Here is a 21824-nt window from a genome sequence, read left to right on the forward strand (position 1 = left end):
TCTTTATGTTTTATGGGACATGTGTGTGTGTGACGTTTATTTTTTACTCTTTATATATACATATGTTTATTATCGCAAATAAAATGAATATTGCACTTAAAAGGCTACAGTTTACTTTAATAAATGATCGCCTAAAATGACAATTCATATCGTGTCTTTCTGTCATTTGCACTAAAAGCTTCCCCTTCTCATGTTAAAGTCCTGAACCCCCTCACATAATCATGACACATCGCACTCGCACATTATCTAAGCACCCATTCCAATAACATGGGATTATCAGTAACAGTAAGACATCATTAGTGTCCATAAGAAGGTTCAATCCATTGTTTATGGCTAGATGAGCTGTTAGAAAAACTGCTGCTCTGAGTGATGCAGTGCGTGAGTTTTAAAATAGTAGTTTTTGACAATCAAGTGCCACCCCAAATAAAAGACTGGCCAGAGCTGGCCCCCCCAGAAATAATGTCCTGGCTACGCCCCTGGGTACTGAGTGTGTATCGGTCCACGGCCGTAATGAACGTGTCGCATTGGTCCATATGTAATGCACACGTTCTGTTGTTCCCATTGGCATAGAGCTATTGAACATTAATTTTAACAAAGGATACGGATAACATAAAGCCCACGGCAGTTTTGTCATTGTATGTATAGCCTATATTAAATGTATTACGCTATCATCATTCAACATGTAGAATGAACGTGTAATCTATAGAGTCGATTTACATAGATAATTCACAACCATGAACCTAATCTGGATCTTAAACCTGCCAATTGCCAACAATTGTTACTACATATAAAATATGTTTTCGTTTTTAGATCGCGTGTTTCAAAGGCATCTGCGTCTTGTGTACATAACACAGCGCAATATGAATACTGTCATTTCCAACAGTGAAGCGTTATATGTGCTTACGAACACTGTAAACCAGTGGTTCCCAAACTTTTTCTGCTGGGACCCCCTTTAAGACCTAAACATATTTTGGAGCCCCCCCTAAACACCGAAACTTTTAGTTTCTTGAAAATGTATTTTGAAATTCACGCAAACAGTACAAATAAACAATAAGGGCATAATCACCATTACAAGACACTTCAAAATAACATTTATTCATGTGTTTTGTGCAACAGCACTGTTTTAACAACTTTGCAACTGCAACTTCTCTTCTTGAGTGACAAAATAACAAAAAAAGTAACTTACATTTACTTTTAAATTGTACAACTTTGAACCTATTTCATCTTTTTAACATCTGCACTGAATTTGAAAAAATACCCCAGATTTGTTTTTTCATAAAATATTTCATACATCTCAGTGACTAGTGTGGGCTTGCTTTGAACTGCAGATCTTTTCAAATCGTGGTGGCAACTGTGAGATGGCCACCCTCAGTTCATTCTCAATGTCCAGCTTTGACCTGTATTTGGTCTTTATGGAGTCCACTGCAGAAAAGCCCACCTCACAAAGATAAGACGTGGCAAAAGGGAGTAATACTGCCATTGCCTTTCCACCCAATAGTGGGTAGTCCTCCTCCACCCCAATCCAAAATGCAGTCAGTAACTTGGCCTGAAACTGCAGTTTCAGTGTGGAGTCTGATGTGATATCAATGAACTGCTCCTCTTCAGCAGTGCTGAAGTCAGTAGGTGCGGCTGCAGTGAAGGGGTCTAGGATCCAGTCATATTGTGCTGAATCCTTCACTGAAAAATACCTCTGAAAATGTTGTTGTAGGGCAGAGATGTGTGCTCTCATACAAGGCACGATTGTGTTCTGAATGTTGTTGGATTCAAGAAAAGCATGAAGGTTCTGAAATGAGTCTATGTTTCCCTCCCCAATTTTCCGCTCCAACATTTCCAATTTCCTTGAAAATGATTTTATTTTATCTGCAAGATGCGGAAGGTGGGTGTTGGTTCCTTGCATCTGCAGATTTAGTTCATTTAATTTCTGGAACATGTCACTGAGGTAGGCAACTTTCGTAAGAAAATTTTCATGACTGTAATTAACCGCGAGGTCATGACCCTCCTCCTCCAAAAAAATCCGAATTTCCTCCCGCAGCTCAAATACCCTGGACAGAACCTTCCCACGTGACAACCATTGCGCTTCACTGTGAAACAAAACAGCTGTGTGATTGGATCCCATTTCCTCGCATAGCGCAGAGAAAAGTCGGGCCTTAACAGGGCGCGTTTTGATGTAGTTCACTGTGGCAATGACGTCCGTCATCACCTCGTTCAATTCGGGACTCAGCTGTTTAGAAGCCAACGCTTCTCGATGGATCATACAGTGAGTCCAATGAACGTTGGGCGACACACGCTTTATGAGCGCTTGGAGCCCGTTGTGCCAGCCATTCCCAGCCATTGCCTGAGCCCCATCTGTACACACCCCAACACAACCCTCCCACTTCAGATTGGCCTCTTGCAAGTAAGTGTCAATTACTTTGAAAAGTTAATCAGCAGTGGCTCGCGTTTTAAGTTTTTTGCAGAACAACAGGTCCTCTTTCATGTCCCCTGCAGCAATGAATCGGACGTATGTGATTAATAAACAGTCCTTGTTGCTGTCGGTGGCTTCATCCACCTGCAGAGCAAACCGGGTGCTTGCACGCACCATATCGTTGACCAGCTCCGCTATGTCACTTGACATATCAAGTATGCGTCTCCCAACAGTGTTGTTAGAGAGAGGAATCACTTTTAACTTGTTTGCTGTTGCCTCGTCAATCATAGTGGCAACCATATCGATAGCACAGGGCAGTATCAGTTCCTCAGCTATTGAGTGTGGTTTTTTGCACTGTGCGACACGGTAGGCCACTTTATAGGAGGCAAGCTGAGCATTGGCAGGGACAGACGCAGATTTTACGAAACTAGTCTGTTGGATACGACAGTTATTTAATTTTCGCTGAAAGAAATCAGCCGGCTTGTCTTTATGCTCAGGGTGTGTGGTCTCCAGGTGACGTTTAAGCTTGCTGGGTTTTAGACTGTCAGTGGCTAGCACTCTTAAACATAGAACACACTGCGGTCTTTCCTCACCACCTACCAGCGTACTAGTGAAGCCCAGCCCGATGTACACCTCGTCATATCTCCTCGTCTTTTTCTGAGTCGGAGTGCTTGATGGCTCGTACTGTAAAGTAGGCTTACGCTTGATTGGACCCGCTGTTAAAAACTTTTCCATTTTAAAATGTTCAGTTCTCAGACTCACGCATGGCTACTGTTATCAAAAAGTTTTTGGGAAACGCACCCCAGGGTGAGTGGTCCGTTAGTTAAGGTGGTATAGGCTCATGGTGGCATGTAGACTAAACAACTGTATTACGTGCCACCTTAACAACAGACGCGGTTCTGCAGTTCACGCAAACCGTACCCCTCCCCCGCGACCCCCCTGCAATACCTCTGCGACCCCCTAGGGGGGCGCGACCCACACTTTGGGAACCACTGCTGTAAACAAACTCTACACATGGTCGCCAGCGTTTGTAGATTTTGTTCGTAACTCCAAACTTTTCGTAGCTACTAAAAAGTTGATGAATGCGAAACCGAAATAATTGATCCGAACGGATCACGGATCATCCGTTGACCCTTTGCACCACTACTAGCTACTCACTAAACCACACGGATGTGTATTTTTTCATTACGTGTTCATTTTCATCCCTCTCATATCTGACCACAATGACATAGCCGCCAGTAATATCAGGTAACAGGACGGATGCTGTGGAGATCAGCCTTCACAAACGTCTTCTTTTCGCATTGAACGAGGTGACGTAGAACTGGTCTAGCTAGGCTAACTTTAACACAATTCACTGAGGTTAGCTAGCAACCTAACAAGCTGATAAGCTGAAGCATGTTAATACACTTTATTTGGCTCAAATAATTTTACTTCAGCAACGTTAAAATGATACAGCATACAATGTTTTTGCCAGATTAGCTGCAACTAGACCTACCTCAAAACTTGTATCTGTAACGTATCCAGAAGAACCACTCACTGACGACTGAGCACTCCACTCCAAGAGGGACCGATGGGTAAAAAAGCGCGCGCTGTGGTTTATCTTGCTTATGATTGGTCGGTGGTCGTGGAACAAGAGTCATTTGAACAAAGATTTTATTTATTGTGAAGATAGCAAACTTGTTTCTTGCTCATTATACAGTCGGTTATACAGTCTATGGTTGGTCGGTCAGTCGTCGGTCAGACCCCCCCCCCCCCCCCCCCCCCCCTAAAAAAAAAACTCTTCGGATCTACACGATTCACGTCAATGACATATTTTGAGTTGAAAACGGCGAATTTCACCGAAAGGTGACTAGTTTGCAGGTATGAAGTATCATAAGTAAGCCTACAATTCTACAAAACCAATAAAGACCTGTGAGAGTTTTATGAAAGCATCTTGAGTGTACTGATGATGCTGAATTAATATTGATGCTATATTTATGTGTACTTCGCATTTCACTGCTGTATGTGTTTAAGTTTGTGCTAATTTTAACGTTCTATATTGTGGAGTATAATCTACAGGAATGCATACTATGAAATCATCATTTATAAATGTTTTCAGATGTATTGTAGATGTACAAATGTATTCAGAGGGAAAGATTTGCCTTTAACATAATGCTTTGCTTTTTTTCTTACAAATTTAACTTAAATTGATTCATCTTAGATACATTTTTGATAACCTCATTGATTAATAATCAACACTTTGAAGCTCTAAACACTAAACTATATTTAGATGTAGTTAGTTTTTTTTTAATGATCTATTCTCTTACGTTAAGAAATGATATCAATTTGATGTGTTTTCACTTTACTGTTCCTTGCTGTGTAATTCCATTTCCATTACATTAAACTGAAATATTTAAATATAGAAAGAAAAGAAAGAAAGACAGAGAGATAGATTTATCAGCAAACTATCCGTCGTTTTTCGCGCCACTCCCCTACAACATTTGTGTGTGCGCGAGCAGCGGCGCCGATTTATGTTTCTGCCGGTGGGTGCTCTAAAAAGTTTAAAGCCCGACCCTCGACAATCTCCGTGTGTGCGGTTAAATCTCCGTGGGTGCTCGGCAATCTCCGTGGGTGCTCGGGCCCCGAAGCACCCACGGTATCGGCGCCTATGTGCGCGAGTACTGTTGTAGTTTCACTTACTATGTGTACACTATTGTAGTGTTACTATTCGTGGGTTACTAACTTAATCACTATATCACGGAGACGAGGATGCAGCACAAGTCTCATGTTTTACTGGCGGACAAATCACACACCCAGACAAGATCAGAGTATTACAGAACTCAGTAGTGGTGGCAGTCCAACACAATCGAGCACCGAGTGCTCGATCCAATACACCACATCCCTCTTTTCCAACTGAGATGTGGCCTGCTAATCAGTTACTTCAACAGTAGACTCTTTACTAAACCATTAATGCTATGGCATCAACATTGAACATGTCTTTTCTACTTGCATACCTCAATGATTAATAAAGCATGTTTTCGATTGACAAATGACTATCATTAAACACCATAAGCCATTTTCTTTTTTTTTTTCATTCTGTTGGTTGAAACGTAAACATTTTGAACATTCAACACTTGAAACATTTCAGGTTAAACACCTCTTATACTCTCCCCCACCCTTTTTTTTTTTTGCAGCACACATAAAGGATCACATGAAACATCAGTCATTGTATCTGGCAGGGCGTCTAACCGCTCTGCCGCACCGTGTGTAGCATGTGGGTGTACTGCCTGTAGTCACAGGAGGCGGTTCGTGAGGTGGCAGGTCCTGTGGTGGTGAGTCCACTGGCGGTGTGTCAAAATGTTCGTCACTGTCAGTGTCTCTGAATAGGCTCGGATGTATCTTCCTCAGATGTCGCCTGTTCCTTCTTTGCATCCTTCCAGCCGGCGTCTGTACAATGTAGGAGCGTGGTTCATCTCGCTGTCGGATGACAACCGCAGGCTTCCAGCCGCGCCGTGTTCGCATGTGTACGGTGTCTCCTGAGGTCAACACTGGCAGGGGCTTTGCACGCTGGTCATAGCATAGTTTTTGGCAGAACTGCAGGTCTTGGATTTTGCTGTGAATGTGCTGTGGGACTGACTGTATCAGCACGGCACTGGAGCACGGAAGTGTGCTTCGTAAAACTCTTCCCATCAACATCTGTGCAGGTGAGACTTTCAGTCCAGTCACCGGTGTGTTCCTCAGTGACAGCAACACCAGATGTGGATCAGTGCCTGTCTGCATTGCCTTCTTCAGCGCATGTTTTACAGTCTTTATGGCTCTCTCAGCCATGCCATTTGAGGAGGGAAAACCTGGGCTGGAGTGTGTGAGTTTGAACTCCCATGAAGCTGCAAATGATTTCATCTCATAGCTGGCAAATGGGACATGGTCACTCACTATCTCCTTAGGAATCCCGTGCCTGGCAAACACAGACTTCATCTTCTGTATCACTGTATAGGGCTGTTTTGTCAGATATGTTGAGCACTTCAGGATATTTGGTCAGGTAATCAACTAACAACAGGTATGACTGACCGTGTAGCTCAAAGATGTCGGCTCCGACTTTCATCCATGGCAGTTCTGGAACCTGATGTGGCATGAGTGGCTCAGCCTGCTGTTTGGGTTGTAGCTGCTGGCACTGCACGCACCTTTCCACCATTGCTTCTATATCTCGTGCCATGTCGGGCCAGTACAGAGATTTTCTTGCTTTAGCCTTTGTGCGCTGCACTCCTCGGTGTGCAAGATGCAGCTTCTCCAAAATCGTGCTCTTGAAGCTCTGGGGTATGATGATTTTGTCTCCGACCAAGACAATGTCATTCTCCATGCTTATCATGTCCTTTACTGCCCAGTAGGCATGTAGTTTCCTGTCCAGACTTTTCTTTTTCATGGGCCAACCATTCTTGTGTTTCTCACACACAGCTTGTAGCACACTATCTGCTGCCGTTGCCTTTTTTAGCTGGCTGAGCGTTTCCTCGCTCAAGGCATCTGTGGCCTCCAAGGCATACACAACTCTCTCATCACAGGGGTCCTCATCAATATTATCACCTTCTCTGCTTGCTGTAGCGCGTGAGAGTGTGTCAGCAATGTACATGTGCTTGCCTGATGTGTATGTTACATTTAGATCGTACCTTTGCAGTTGTAAAAGCATACCTTGCAGCCGTGCGGGTGCCTTGCTCAGCGGCTTGCGCATGATGACCTCTAGAGGCTTATGATCGGACTGCACAGTTACTGGTCTGCCGTAGACATACTGGTGGAATCTCTTAGCAGCGAACACTATAGCCAGCAACTCTTTCTCTATCTGTGCGTACCTCTTTTCTGTGTCGGTGAGTGCTCGTGAGGCATAGCACACTGGGCGGCCCTCTTGCATCAGACAGGCTCCCAGTCCATCCTTTGAGGAATCAGCTTGTAGTGTGAGAGGCTGCTTGTGATCGTAGTACCTCAGCACTGGGGCTTGTGTGAGGGTGGTCTTCAGTGTCTTTAGTGCTGAACTGTGGTGTGGGCACCACTGCCACGCTACATCCTTCTTGAGCAGTTGTCTGAGGGGTGCCGTGAGTGAGGCTTCATTTGGTATGTATTGTGCCAGGAATTTTGTCATTCCCAGCAGACGTTGGAGACTTTGTTTGTCTTCAGGGTTTGGCATGTCGACGATCGCCCTGACCTTTGTGTCATCAGCTCTCTGTCCTGCTGCCGTGATGATGTGTCCCATGTGTTTTACAGTGTCAACTTTAAACTGTATCTTGTCTTTGTTAAATTTCACATTTGCAGTCTTTGCTCTCTCCATCACTTTCTGCAGGATTTCATCGTGTTCCCGCTCTGATGACCCTGCGATGATCATGTCGTCTGCTATAACGTACACACCTGGGATATCACCGAAGGTCTCACAGTTCTTTTGCTGGAACACTTTGCTGGCAGATTTGATCCCGAATGGGAGTCTTAGGAAGCGGAACCGGCCCCACGGCGTGTTGAAGGTGCATAGCTTAGACGACGGCTCATCTAGTTTGATCTGCCAATATCCATCCTTCTCGTCCAGGATGGAGAAGATGGATTTTCCTACTAGCCTGCTGCGCACATCTTCCGGTGTAAGAATGGAGTAGTGTTGACGCTTGACTGCCTCATTCAGGTTGCAAGGATCCAAACATACCCTTAGCGTACCATTCTTTTTCTTTGTGGCAACAAGACTGTTCACCCATTCCGTAGGTTCATTGACAGGAGTTATGACTTTCCTGTTCTGTAAGTCTTTGAGTGTCTCTCTCAGTGCATCCATGATGGAGAGTGGTACATTTCTGCATGCGTGAATCATAGGCGTGACGCTGGGGTCCATGTGTATGTGATGAACTCCAGGAAACTCGCCTAGTCCTGTGAAAACCTCTGCATACCTCTGTAGAAGCTCCTCCTTAGTGGCTGGAGGTTTTGCTAGTTGCGGTGACCTCGATGCGAGCGCCTCCACTCTGCTCACCAGCTGTAGCTCCACACTTGCCTCTCCACCCAGTATTGGTTTGTCAGCTCGGTTAGACACATGGAAGTCCAATACAGCCGTATGCTTGGACGTCCGGCATTCTAGAGATGCAACACCATCTGCAGGTAGTCGGGCACCACCAAAAGCAATTAGCACAGTCTCCGTGGGCCTTAGCTGAATTGGACCTGGTAGCTGTCGGAACATGCTCATGGGGAGCACATTTGCGTCTGCGCCTGTATCCAGTTTGAATTTGATTGCTACGCCTCTAACTGTGGCTGTTTCATGCCATACTGTGTCTTTAGCTTGGTGAGCCATCTCATTGTCGTTTCCACTTCCAATCATGCCTATGTATAAGGAATCAACTTCACTTTCTAAATTATGCACAGTCTTTGCCTTTTGGTAGACGCTTTTCTCAGTGCCTGATTTACATACCTTAGAAAAATGGTTGTTTTTACCACACTGCACCATAAGCTGGGCACTGACGGGGCTCATGTTTATTTCCACATTTGTGGCAGAGAGTTGTTGTTACATGCCTCTTGCTGCTCGTTTTGTTCTTGTTCCAGCTGCCCATGCGCGTTTGCCCTGTTGCTTTCTTTAATGCATCCACTGAGGTGTCTTGGACAACATGTGACGTCTGCATCGCTTTTATGTGTGACTTAGCGAGCTCGGCTGATCTACATGTCTCTATGGCCCTGCGCAAAGTAAGCGCATCATCACGTAACAGTCTTTCTTTCAAACGTGCATCATTTATGCTAAACACTACTTTGTCCCTTATCATGTCATCTTCATGTCTGCCAAACTCACAGTCCTTGCTCTTCTGGCGCAGCTCTGTGATGAATCTGTCCACCGATATTCCTGCTGACATCGTGTGCGACCAGAATTGATGGCGTTCGAAAACGACGTTCTTTCGAGGGCTACAGTAGTCCGTAAAGGCTTTCAGAACATCCTCCATCGATTCGTCGTCTCCTTCTGGGATGATGGTGAGTGTGTTATACACTTCCAGCGCCTCCTCGCCAATGGTGTGAAGCAGAATGGCTATTTTAACCGTCTCTTCCTTATCCGCGCACCTGAGGCGGTCATGTACAGCTGGAAACGCTGCTCCCACCTTCTCCAGTTTTCAGCGACATTCCCAGCGAGCAACAGCGGTGGTGGCGGCTTAAACTGTTCCATGTTTGCGCGCGCTAGCACTTGTCAGTTGCCTGCTAGTTGACAGCGAACTTGTTAAAAGACCGTCCTCGAATTATACCGTGATCCCACTTCTGACACCATGTTGTAGTTTCACTTACTGTGTGTACACTATTGTAGTGTTACTATTCGTGGGTTACTAACTTAATCACGATCATACATTGATACACGGAGACGAGGATGCAGCACAAGTCTCATGTTTTACTGACGGGCAAATCACACACCCAGACAAGATCAGAGTATTACAGAACTCAGTAGTGGTGGCAGTCCAACACAATCGAGCACCGAGTGCTCGATTCAATACACCACAAGTACTAAACTGCAGATGTTCCAGTCACGCCATCACTAAAACCGATGTTGTTTTCTTTTACAAAATTATCATTTGCAGTAAAACCTGAATAATACGTGTCGTGTTTATCTTACCTGGTCTCTTTATCATCATCATTTTTTTTTCCTTTTTTACATTTTAAGACAAAACTGTTCCGTTTTTATACAAAATCCCCCCAAATATATTGTTTAACTCGTGCAGTCAAAATAACTTTAAAAAAAAAAGTATGGTCAGCCATTTTGATATTTTTATAACATTTGTTTTGTTGACTAAGTTAATCATCATTACTTGTTTAGTTGTTATTTTAAGAAGTTGTTCTCTTTTGCTGTTGTGTTCAATATTTATCTTATAGTATCAGCTCAGTGTAACTTACTTGAAGTTGTTTCAAAACAAAATTTGAAGACAAATGTTGTGATTTAAGAAAAACACTTACCAAAAGGTGGACATAGTCCTTCCTCCCTGGAAGCCAAGGCCAGCACCTTCCTGCTGTCCACACCGGACACACCCTCCCCTCCCCCGACAGCTATGCTTCGGGGGTCATAAGGGCTCCAGGCAGTGCTGGCGGTTGGCTCCGGGGTCCCGTCCGATGGGGGACACATTTGTCCGTAGGTGCCAGACGGGCGAGCGCTTCCTTCCTGGCCCGAGTTGATAAGCCTCCCCTCAGCCTGCCGTTTCACCACACTGGGTCGCTGCTCTTTATCCGGGACTTTCTTCAGATTTCTCTGGACGGCGGTGATCCTGGTCCTCTGCGTGATGAGGCAGCACTTCCAGCAGTCACATTTGAGAAAAGGGCAGGACTTCACATGGCCTTTCTGCGGGACGATGATCCCATGGTGTCGGCACCGGGTGCATTTCGGCTGGCGGCTGGCGGCGGGGGACACCGTCTGGTGCTCTTTAGATAAGGACATGTTGCCTGTTGTTTGATTACAACAATGCTCTAAATTGCGTCTAAAATTAAATGTTCACCGACTGCGTAATACACTATATACAGTCTATGGTAATACACCGCATTCTCCAAGTATGAGGGGGTTCATGACCCAGTATGAACTCTGTATAAATGTATCATTTTCATGCGTGGGAAATGACATTATTGGCCTACAGCCAGAGAGAGACCAATGAGAGACCACTTAAGGGCTAAAGGCTCTATTGCTTGCTTCTGCACAGCAACGGCACAGCAACGACACAGCAAGCAGGTTAAACCAGTGTTTTCACTTGAGCCAACGTACCCCTGCCATGACCAGAGAGATGTAAAGTTGCAGGTACAGTATTCATTTGCCAAGTGTACTTTGAGGGTTTATTTGAGTCTAATGTGTGGTATTTCCTGCTAATTTCTATTCCAAATTTACTTTAGTTTACTATATTTATTTGAATTTTACATATTGCAGAATTTTAAAAAGCTACATGAGAAAACTGTAAAATATAAATGGCCTATTGATATATATTGAATTCACTAACATTAAATACATTACACTTTTGCAAAAGCAATTATGATATAGAACCTAACCAAACTGCCAAGGAATATTACCTAATAAGTTCTTTAAAAACCTTTAGTAAATTTGGCTGGTAAAACATCTGTACTTTTACTAATATTACTTGTAATGGAGGACTTTCAAGTTTTAATCATTATTTGTACTTGAGTAACATACAGTGGGGCAAAAAAGTATTTAGTCAGCCACCAATTGTGCAAGTTCTCCCATTTAAAAAGATGAGAGAGGCCTGTAATTTTTATCATAGGTACACTTCAACTATGAGAGACAGAATGAGAAAAAAAAATCCAGGAAATCACATTGTAGGATTTTTAAAGAATTAATTGGTAAATTCCTCGGTAAAATAAGTATTTGGTCACCTACAAACAAGCAAGATTTCTGGCTCTCACAGACCTGTAACTTCTTCTTTAAGAGGCTCCTCTGTCCTCCACTCGTTACCTGTATTAATGGCACCTTTTTGAACTCGTTATCAGTATAAAAGACACCTGTCCACAACCTCAAACAGTCATACTCCAAACTCCACTATGGCCAAGACCAAAGAGCTGTCAAAGGAGACCAGAGAAAACATTGTAGACCTGCACCAGGCTGGGAAAACTGAATCTGCAATAGGTAAGCAGCTTGGTGTGAAGAAATCAACTGTGGGAGCAATTATTAGAAAATGGAAGACATACAAGACCACTGCTAATCTCCCTCGATCTGGGGCTCCACGCAAGATCTCACCCCGTGGGGTCAAAATGATCACAAGAACGGTGAGCAAAAATCCCAGAACCACACGGGGGGACCTAGTGAATTACCTGCAGAGAGCTGGGACCAAAGTAACAGAGGCTACCATCAGTAACACACTACGCCGCCAGGGACTTAATCCTGCAGTTCCAGACGTGTCCCCCTGCTTAAGCCAGTACATGTCCAGGCCCGTCTGAAGTTTGCTAGAGGGCATTTGGATGATCCAGAAGAGGATTGGGAGAATGTCATATGGTCAGATGAAACCAAAATAGAACTTTTTGGTCAAAACTCAACTCGTCGTGTTTGGAGGAGAAAGAATGCAGAGTTGCTTCCAAAGAACACCATACCTACTGTGAAGCATGGGGGTGGAAACATCATGCTTTGGGGCTGTTTTTCTGCAAAGGGACCAGGACGACTGATCCGTGTAAAGGAAAGAATGAATGGGGCCATGTATCGTGAGATTTTGAGTGAAAACCTCCTTCCATCAGCAAGGGCACTGAAGATGAAGCGTGGCTGAGTCTTTCAGCATGACAATGATCCCAAACACACCGCCAGGGCAACGAAGGAGTGGCTTCGTAAGAAGCATTTCAAGGTCCTGGAGTGGCCTAGCCAGTCTCCAGATCTCAACCCCATAGAAAATCTTTGGAGGGAGTTGAAAGTCCGTGTTGCCCAGCGACAGCCCCAAAACATCACTGCTTTAGAGGAGATCTGCATGGAGGAATGGGCCAAAATACCAGCAACAGTGTGTGAAAACCTTGTGAAGACTTACAGAAAACGTTTGACCTCTGTCATTGCCAACAAAGGGTATATAACAAAGTATTGAGATGAACTTTTGTTATTGACCAAATACTTATTTTCCACAATAATTTGAAATAAATTCATTAAAAATCCTACAATGTGATTTCCTGGATTTTATTTTCTCATTCTGTCTCTCATTGTTGAGGTATACCTATGATAAAAATTACAGGCCTCTCTCATCTTTTTAAATGGGAGAACTTGCACAATTGGTGGCTGACTAAATACTTTTTTGCCCCACTGTATCTGAATACTTCTTTCGTTTACATAATTCATGATGTTTACATTTTTAAACATGGAGCCTCAAAAGTAATGCTGTACATTTGGGCTGGGTAAGCATTATTTTTGTAGTAGGTGTTGATTCTATTAATCTATTATCTGACATAAACTTAAAGACTTATTGTCATCAGATTTAAATCAAAATGAATAAACTTGAGAAGAAATGTCATTTCCATCTTTATTTACATAGCATAAGGTGTTACAATAAAATTCCTTGTCACCATTTTATTATAAATACACCCTTTTCAGCAAGGCTTGACAACGATCATTAAAATACATCCTTCAAACCTTTCGAAACGTAATAATAAAACAAACGCATTAATGGATATAACTTTTTTGTTTTTGCACCTTTTTAAATGTTAGTAAAATCATGCAAAGCAGAAATATAGAGTAAGAAAATAAAATGATATAGATCATGTGTTGTTTTACAAAGGAGAATTCAAATCAAAACAAGTATATGTTGTGGAAAATACAAATACTGGGTCTGGTGGCGAAGCTTAAAGATCTTTCTCAAAGAAATGTAAATTCATGGCTTTTTGCAATAGTGCATAAGCTAATTATCAATATACAATACATATTTTACATCTTCTTTGAGGGGAACATTATTCAATTATTCTAAGTCTTAGCTATTAAACATTCAAACCATATATTTAAGCCCTGTGTGACGACAATATCTATGACACTGAAATGAACTGTAGTGGACTTGATTGTAAAACGGCTTACCTGATAATACAGTAATCATACCATTATGGGTAGCATTGCTCTTTCAGACATGCATTAGCCAGATTACAATGTAACCATTGCACCATGTTTATAATACTCATCACCTTAGATTGTTTTAGAGTATTTCGCAGGCACTTATAAAGCATGGTTTAGGCCTTTAAATGAGTTTAGATGCAAGTTTCAAAATGGTCAACATTAAAATGAATCTGATGAAAATTCATACGAGCGAGTGTGTCTCTGTGATGTTGCATACAATCATTGCTAACAGTGATGGTCACAGTCCAAGTGGATGCCACAGTCTCTGGAAGACTTCTGAACAAGGAGCTAGAGACAAGCTGAACCGTGAAGACAAAATCTGAAACAGAAAATGTTTAAAACATTAAACAACAAAGTTTTGGGCACTAAATGACATAACGTAAACATAAATGCCACTAAATTGAGATGTGACAAAATAACATACCGTTTTAAAGTGCTCAGAAAGGCAGGGACTTGTTTGTGTTGGTCTCGAGGTTGGATGTGTAACGTCAGGAGCTGTCAGATTGTGTTATAATAGGTTATATGATTCCTCCATTTATGGTAGATTGCTCTTTGGAAGTTCATTTTATATGGTTAGCATGTTGCTGTGACTCCAGGTTATATGACAGACAACTGGGAATTGAGTAGATATTGGAAGAGTATATGATGCAGCAGATTAGTCCAGTGGAGAAAAGATCTTGAAGCTTGGCATTCTTAAAGCAGACACTTTTAGTGTTTTTTATCTTGGGGAGAATCCTTATTCTGCTCTGCAGGGGGTCATTTATCTTTTTGAACTAACATTCTTTTTGCAGAAATATACACATGTACAATATATCTTTTAAAACCCAATTGGTTCTCCTTAACAGTCAGGCTAATGGTAATGAACAGTTTTAGTTATAGTGTACCAAGTACAATATCGTAAATAGAATCTTGTTTGTGGAACAGTAAATGCTTTTGGTAATATAAACCAAAAGAATATCATATGCACTTTTGAAATAAAAAACAGCTCTTGCATATGCTGCTTACAGTACAGTTATCAGAAAGTCTTAGCATAAACATATCTTAAAGTAAATACAATAAAGAAATATTTAACTTGTAGAAAATTAAATATTAAAAGTCATGTAACAACCACATGCAGAGCAGAATAAAGGTAGTGTTTATTCCACTGAGAATTAGGCATCTGGTGAGCACTGTGGCTTTATAGTGTATCCACCCCTTGGAAATCATTCCCATCAGTATCGGCGGCCATAGCTTGGTGAACTATAGGCGGTGGAAGAGAAAGTCGTTGTGAAACTTGAACCTGTCGCATCAAAGCTGCCTCTTCTGGAGCCTGACCTGGAGCCAGTTCTTGAGCCAGACCGTGACCCAGAGGCGGAGCCTGAGCCGCTGACACTATAAGGACTGTAGAGACCTTTGCTGGATTGGGATGAGGCTTCAAGTAATCGCAAACCTGTCCCTTCCTCTATCATGCTTCTTTCCATAGCATCCTTGTAGGAGATCTTAAGCTTGGTTTTTGGGCATGTAAGGTATTTTGAGTATGCACTAACATCTCGTAACTTCTGTGCAGTGCGTGCATCTAAGGAGCCTTTCTGCACTCCCTCATCTATGGACACTCTGCTAGTAGCATCTGGTTCAATTAAACCACCAGTGAGATACTGGACCTCAAGGAATCGCTGCCCCGCTTCATAGTACAGCCAGCCTTTCTTTAGAGCTTGGGCTGCTGACATTTTCACTTTGGTTCTGGGATCCTCAAATCCATTGCAAGCCTTCTGGGCAAGAGTGATACGGTCCACCATGATTTTATCCACAAGCCCTTTGTTCATTGCATCTGCAACTGTAAATTTCTCTCCAGTATTTGGGTCGATAATACCTCCTGTGCAGGCCTGAGCCTCCAGCAGCCTTTGACCTGTTATATTGTCCACCAGGTTTCTGTGTATGGCCTCTGTAATGGACACCTTCTCCAGGGTTTCTGTGTCTAAGATTCCAGCCACAGGGCCAGTTTCCTCAGTAGGGTCGTTCCATGTGGTTGCTGGTACTTTTATAGAAGGTATTGGGCTCATGGGGTAAGAGGAGGAAGAGCCAAAGGAGGATGAACGTGATCGGCTGCCGCTCGTGTTTCCAGACAGCATGTCTGCAAACTCTGTGATGGACAGAGTTCCTGCACGGTACTGATCCAGAGCAGACTTGTCAATCAGTCCTCTTGCGATTGCATCATCAATGTCATACTGCCGCCCAGACCTTCTGTCAATGATCATGGATTTCACAACTCCATCAGATGAGGTGATGGTAATTTCCTCCCACTCACACTCCTGCTCTGCGAGCTCCATATAGGTCTGGTGGTCAATGAGCCCTTTTTGGTATGCCTCATACACGGACATCTCTTTGCCCGTCTCTGGATCAACGATGACAACCCTACGCTTACGAACAGAAGACTTGGACGATGTCTTTCTCTCACGCTTCTTCTCTTTCAGCAGCAGAAGAGCAAGGCCTGTTTCTGGGTCTGTCATACATCTCTCCATCAGCTGCAGGTAGGTGAGGTTTTCCTCAGTGTTGGGGTCAAAGAAACCCTTTGTGTCATCAGAGGGGTCGGTGAGGATTTCATTCATTTCCTCATCAAAGAGGCCACGTTCATATGCTCCTTCAACTGGCAAGCGATGGCTCTCCTGTGGATCAATGATTCCACCAGTAGCAATTTGAGCCTCTAGCAGACGAATGCCATGGTCTTTCAAAATGAGGCCCTTTTTCATGGCCTGGAATAGTGAGATGATCTTGCCAGAATAAGGGTCCTTGTAGCCTGTGACTGCTCGTTCAGCTGAGAGGAGTTTATCTTTAAACTCTGGACCAACAACACCCATCTTAACTGCTTCGGTGACATTTAGCTTCAGGTTCTTGATAGGATCAATAACGTATCCTGTGGCAGCTTGAGCCTCAAGGAGCTCAAAGGCAGTCCCTGGTCTGATCATGTTCTTTTTCATTGCCTGGTAGATAGACAGACGGTCTTTGCTAGATTCTACATACACACCAGCAATACAGCTGGTACCCTCCAGGTATTTCTTCACATCTCTGCTGACTTCCTCTACTGAAATGAGACCCTCATTGAGTTCGTTGTATGTCTTTTGGCTGATAATCTGTGAACGAAGCAACTGGAGTACAGTGATTTGCTTCCTGAGACCCTTGAAGAAGAGGTTTCTATCTGCCAGTGAAAGCAGACGCAAACTACTTTCTTTATCAACTCTGCATCTTTTCAGTAGCTGGGCGTAGGACTGTTTTTCATCTGTTGTTGGATCAATGTAACCAAGCACATCTTCAGAAGGTTCAGATATTCTGTCAAGTGTCTCTTTGTTGATGTATCCACGCTGCATGGCAACATCGTTGGGGAGGCGGAAGTAGTGTTCAGGATCAATGAATCCACCAGTGGCATTCTGGGCCTCCAAAAGCCTCAAGGCATAATCCTCAGGAACAAGGTCTTTTTTCATTGCCTGGAAAAGAGAAATCACTTTCCCGGTGTATGGATCCTTGTAACCTGTAACCGCTCTTTCAGCAGAAAGAAGCTTGTCATGAAGTTCAGGGCCCACAAGCCCCTTGCGTACAGCTTCATCAACTGTGAGGAGTTCATCTTTTACTGGATCAATCATGAATCCTGTTGCTGCTTGTGCCTCGAGGAGATTCAAGGCAACTTCAGGCTTAATCTTTCCATTCTTCATTGCCTGGTAAATGCTGATCTTTGGAGGATTGACTGACAAGATTCCGGCAATGCAACCAGTACCAAAGAGGTACTGTTTGACTGATGGCATTTCCATTACCTCACGAATACTCATCTTTTCTTGTTTTAAGAGATTGTACGTTTGCAGGTCAATAATTCGAGCACTGTAAAGCTCCTCAATAGTAATTCTTCTTCTGATCACATCACATGACATGCCCTGCTCTGACTTCAGAGTCTCCCTATGTTCAACGATTTCAATTAAGATGATTAGCATTCTTTCCTTTGTGATTTGCCCAGAGCGATATTGCTCCATGAGGCGCCGTCTCTCTTCTTCTGGAAGCATGTTTGAGTTCATTACTTCCCAAATGCTCATGGTTTTTCCTGCAAAACTCTTATGAGGGATCTCAATTTGAGTGTTGGCTAGATCTGTCTGGGCTTGCTCCTCTGTGTACTGATAAGATGTCTCAACAGGAGCAGGAGCTTCAACCATTGAAAGAGGCAGGTAGCACAGACCAGAGGTGGCATCCCTTGCGCACTTTTCAACCAACTGCTTATAAGTGACACGTTCATTGGTGTTGGGATTAGTGAAGCCTTTAACGTCACCTGAGGGTTCATTGAAGGACTTGGACATTTGTTTACTGCAATAGCCACGTTGAAAGGCCACATCATTGGGAACACGATGGCTGCTCACTGGATCAATGATACCTCCTGTACTAAACTGAGCCTCCAGGAGAGGAATGGCATGCTCCCTCAAGACAAGCTCTTTCTTCATGGCTTGGAATAGGGAAATCTTGCTGCCTGTGTACGGATCTTTGTATCCGGTCACTGCTTTTTCAGCGGCAAGAAGTTTCTCATGAAGCTCTGGGCCAACAACTCCAACCTTCACAGCATCATCCACAGAGTATTTTAGATTATTGACCGGATCAGTTATGAAACCAGTTCCAGCTTGGGCTTCCAGTAGTGCAAGCCCAGTTTCTTGCTGCAAAACCTTCTTCTTCATTGCTTGATATATGCTTAACTTGTCATTTGAATCTTCCATAGTGATACCGTCAACACGGTCTGTGCCCTGCAAGTACTTCCGTACCTTATCAGTTTCACTGATTTCTTTGGGTGTCTTTTTACCCTGTTGGATTTGGTCAAATGTAGCCTTGTCGATGATGTTGGAATCAAGCAAGGAGCTAGCAGTGACTGGTGCTCTTAGGCCTTCAAAACCAGCCTCTTCCTTTGTTTTGTCCTCTTTTTCCTCAACCATTGTTATCACAATCTTTAACAACTTTTCAATTGTAACTTGCCCAGTTCGGTACTGGCGTATCAGCTCTAATCTTTGCACCTCAGTGATGTATTCAGAGTGTATTATCTCCCAAATTGTGACTTTTCTTCCTTTGAAAGGGCCAAAGTCTAGTTCCATATTCGAATGGTTCAAAGCCTCTTTTGTCTTAGACTCTGTAATCTGTTTTTCTTCTTTAGGCTTAGCAGCTTTCTTTGAAAGATGAAGCAATGGGAGTCCAGTTTCTTTGTCTGTGACACATTTATTCATAAGCTGAGCATAGGTTGAATCCTCTTGTGAGTTAGGATCATAAAACACCTTTGTGTCATCAGTGTTTTTGTTCAATGATTTGCTGATTTCCTCGTCAAAATATCCACGTTTGCAGGCAAGGTCCTGAGGGATGCGATAGCTGTTAATAGGGTCAATAATTCCGCCTGTTGACAGTTGTGCCTCAAGCAGACGCATGCCATGGTCTTTCTTTATGAGGCCTTTGTTCATGGCTTCAAACAGAGACACCTTCTTTCCTGTATATGGATCTTTGTAGCCACTGACTGCTCTCTCTGCTGACAGAAGACGTTCATGAAGCTCAGGGCCCACAAGACCCGATTTAACAGCTTCATCAACAGTGACCCTCTCATTTTTTACGGGATCCATTACAAACCCAGTCGCTGCTTGAGCTTCAAGAAGGTTCAACACAGTTTCTGGTGACAGTAATTCTTTCTTCATAGCTTGATAAAATGGCATTTTCTCCTTTGTTGGCTCATTCAAAAGTCCAGCAATGCTGGGTGTTCCTTGAAGAGCCTTCTTCACAGGCTCCATCTCAGAGATCTCTTTCACTGTTGTCTTGCCGTTACTCAACTTGTTGAACAAGTCTTTGTTGATAATTTTAGACTCCAACAGCTCACTGGCAGACACTGGTGCCCTCAAACCACTGAATGCATTTTGACTTTCCTTCTCCTTGTCTTCCACCACAGTGATCACAATTTTAAATATTTTCTCTACCGTGATCTTGCCTGTCCTGTATTGGCGAATCAAATCTCTTCTTTGCTCTTCTGTGAAATATTCTGAATTTATGACTTCCCAAATGGTGACAGTTTTGCCTTTGAACCTTCCAAAAGGCACAATGACGTTTGAAGTGCTGAACACTTCTTTAGTCTCCAGATCTGTGTATGTTCTCTCACTCTGAGCAGCTTTCTCTGTTACTGGTAATATCAGCAGTCCCGTCTCTGCATCCTTGGTGCATTTCTCGAGCAACTGTTTGTAAGTGAGGTGCTCCTGAGTGCTGGGATCAATGAATAATTTGCAATCATCACTGGGATCGGTGAGTTTCTTGTTCATGTCTGCATCAAACTGACCCTGCTTGTATGCAGTCTGTAGTTGCACTCTATGGCTATTGATCGGGTCAACGATGCCCCCAGTTGCAAGCTGGACATCAAGGAATTTTGTGGCCGGCTCTTTTTCAATCAGGCCCTTCTTCATGGCCTCAAAGAGAGAGATTTTGGCTCCAGTATAAGGATCTTTGAAGCCAGTGGCTGCTCTCTCTGCAGATAGCATCCTGTCATGTAGCTCAGGGCCAATTAACTCTGCTTTAACTGCCTCATCTACAGAGAGAAGTTTATTATTCACTGGATCTACGATGTAGCCAGAAGCTGCTTGAGCTTCCAGAAGCATTGTGGCAGTGTTTGGAGTGATCTTGTTCTCTTTCATAGCCCGATAGACACTAATTTTCTCTTTGGATGGAGTCAAGACACCTCCCACACAGCTCTGACCCTGAAGGCAAGATTTTACTTTATCAGTCTTCGCGAGGTCTTGCACAGAGACTTTGCCCTTTTTCAATTTGTCCAATTCCTTTTTGGTCAGGACGCCAATGTCATGAAGCCTTTCAGCAGGAACCTTCTCTCTTATTCCATCAAACGCAAACGGTGATTCTGCAACTTTCTTCACTCCGTCCACTTCAACAGAGCCATTGAAGACCTTCTTTGTTGTTCCCACCATGGTCATGGTAACTAACTGCTCTTGAGGAACCACATCAGTCTGCACTTCAATCGTTTTGGAGGCCCCCTGTTTGGTTGCACCTTGTTTGGAGGCACCCTCAAGACTCTGAAGTTTCTCTCTGAGCTTTTTGTTTTCTGCTCCCAGCTGTTTTTCTTGTTCAAGCCTTTTCTTTTCAAGCACTTCCATTTCTTTCTGCTTGTTTTTCATGTCCGCCTCAGCCTCCTTTTGTTTTTTAACCGCTGCATCCATAATAGCCTGTAGTTTATTTTTCTCCTCTTCCATTAGCTTTCTCTGATGTTCTTGTTCATCTTTGAGAGCTTGGGCCTTCTTCACTTCATCCTCAAACTGTTTCTGGAGTTTATTTTTCTCATCTTCCACAGCCTTCTCTCTTTTCAACAACAGTTCTTTCTCTGTGATGAAGGACTGCTGTATAATGGCCTTCTGTTGCTCTATTTGTTCTTTTTGGGTGTTCGCCATCTATTTGGGAAAAAGAAGAAACAAATCAGTGAAATGTCAATGAAAAAGCACTCAGTAATTGAATGTAACTAAGCAATATTTAAAGCAATAGTTCACAACTTTTGAAAGACTCATTAGTTTGAACGTTTCCTTTCTGATGTCTGTATGTTATATGAAGTTACAGTTAGCGATTGCTAAGGTTAGCATAGAGGCTGAAAATAGTCCTGGCCTGGCTCTGTCCAAAGTAAGAAACTGTGATATCAACATGTGACATCTTGTTTAATCTTTGACTTTGTCAGAGCCAGGTTAGCCGTTTTCCCCTTATGCTAACCTAACGTTTCCTCACAGTAGCTTCATAATTAGCATACAGACATGAGAGATATCACTTTCTCCATTTAACCCGCTGCAAGAAAGGGAATAAAAGTATTTCCCAAAAAGTTCTTCAATGTTTTCACTAGTGACCATTTGATCTATGTAGTATTGTTTTGAATGACAT

General features: G+C 43.2%; 2 protein-coding genes across 14 annotated transcripts in view; both read right to left on the reverse strand.

The window, feature by feature from the left end:
* Positions 1 to 10793, reverse strand: part of LOC134875231 (doublesex- and mab-3-related transcription factor B1-like) — an 18307-nt gene extending 7514 nt beyond the window's left edge. Inside the window, exon 1 of the mRNA XM_063899706.1 lies at positions 10319 to 10793. Within this exon, the coding sequence (XP_063755776.1) occupies positions 10319 to 10793 (475 nt within the window). The remainder of the gene's footprint in view (positions 1 to 10318) is intronic.
* Positions 10794 to 13333: 2540 nt separating this feature from the next.
* The window catches only part of pleca (plectin a), a 98288-nt gene continuing 89797 nt past the window's right edge, over positions 13334 to 21824 (reverse strand). For all 13 annotated transcript variants that reach the window (XM_063899863.1, XM_063899862.1, XM_063899872.1 and 10 more), the window contains 2 exons: positions 14353 to 21349; positions 13334 to 14247 (listed from right to left, as the gene is read on the reverse strand). In XM_063899863.1, the coding sequence (XP_063755933.1) occupies positions 15140 to 21349 (6210 nt within the window). In that variant the 3' untranslated portion in view covers positions 13334 to 14247; positions 14353 to 15139. The remainder of the gene's footprint in view (positions 14248 to 14352; positions 21350 to 21824) is intronic.

Source organism: Eleginops maclovinus, chromosome 13 (genome assembly GCF_036324505.1).
Source record: "Eleginops maclovinus isolate JMC-PN-2008 ecotype Puerto Natales chromosome 13, JC_Emac_rtc_rv5, whole genome shotgun sequence".
Taxonomy (NCBI): Eukaryota; Metazoa; Chordata; class Actinopteri; order Perciformes; family Eleginopidae; genus Eleginops; species Eleginops maclovinus.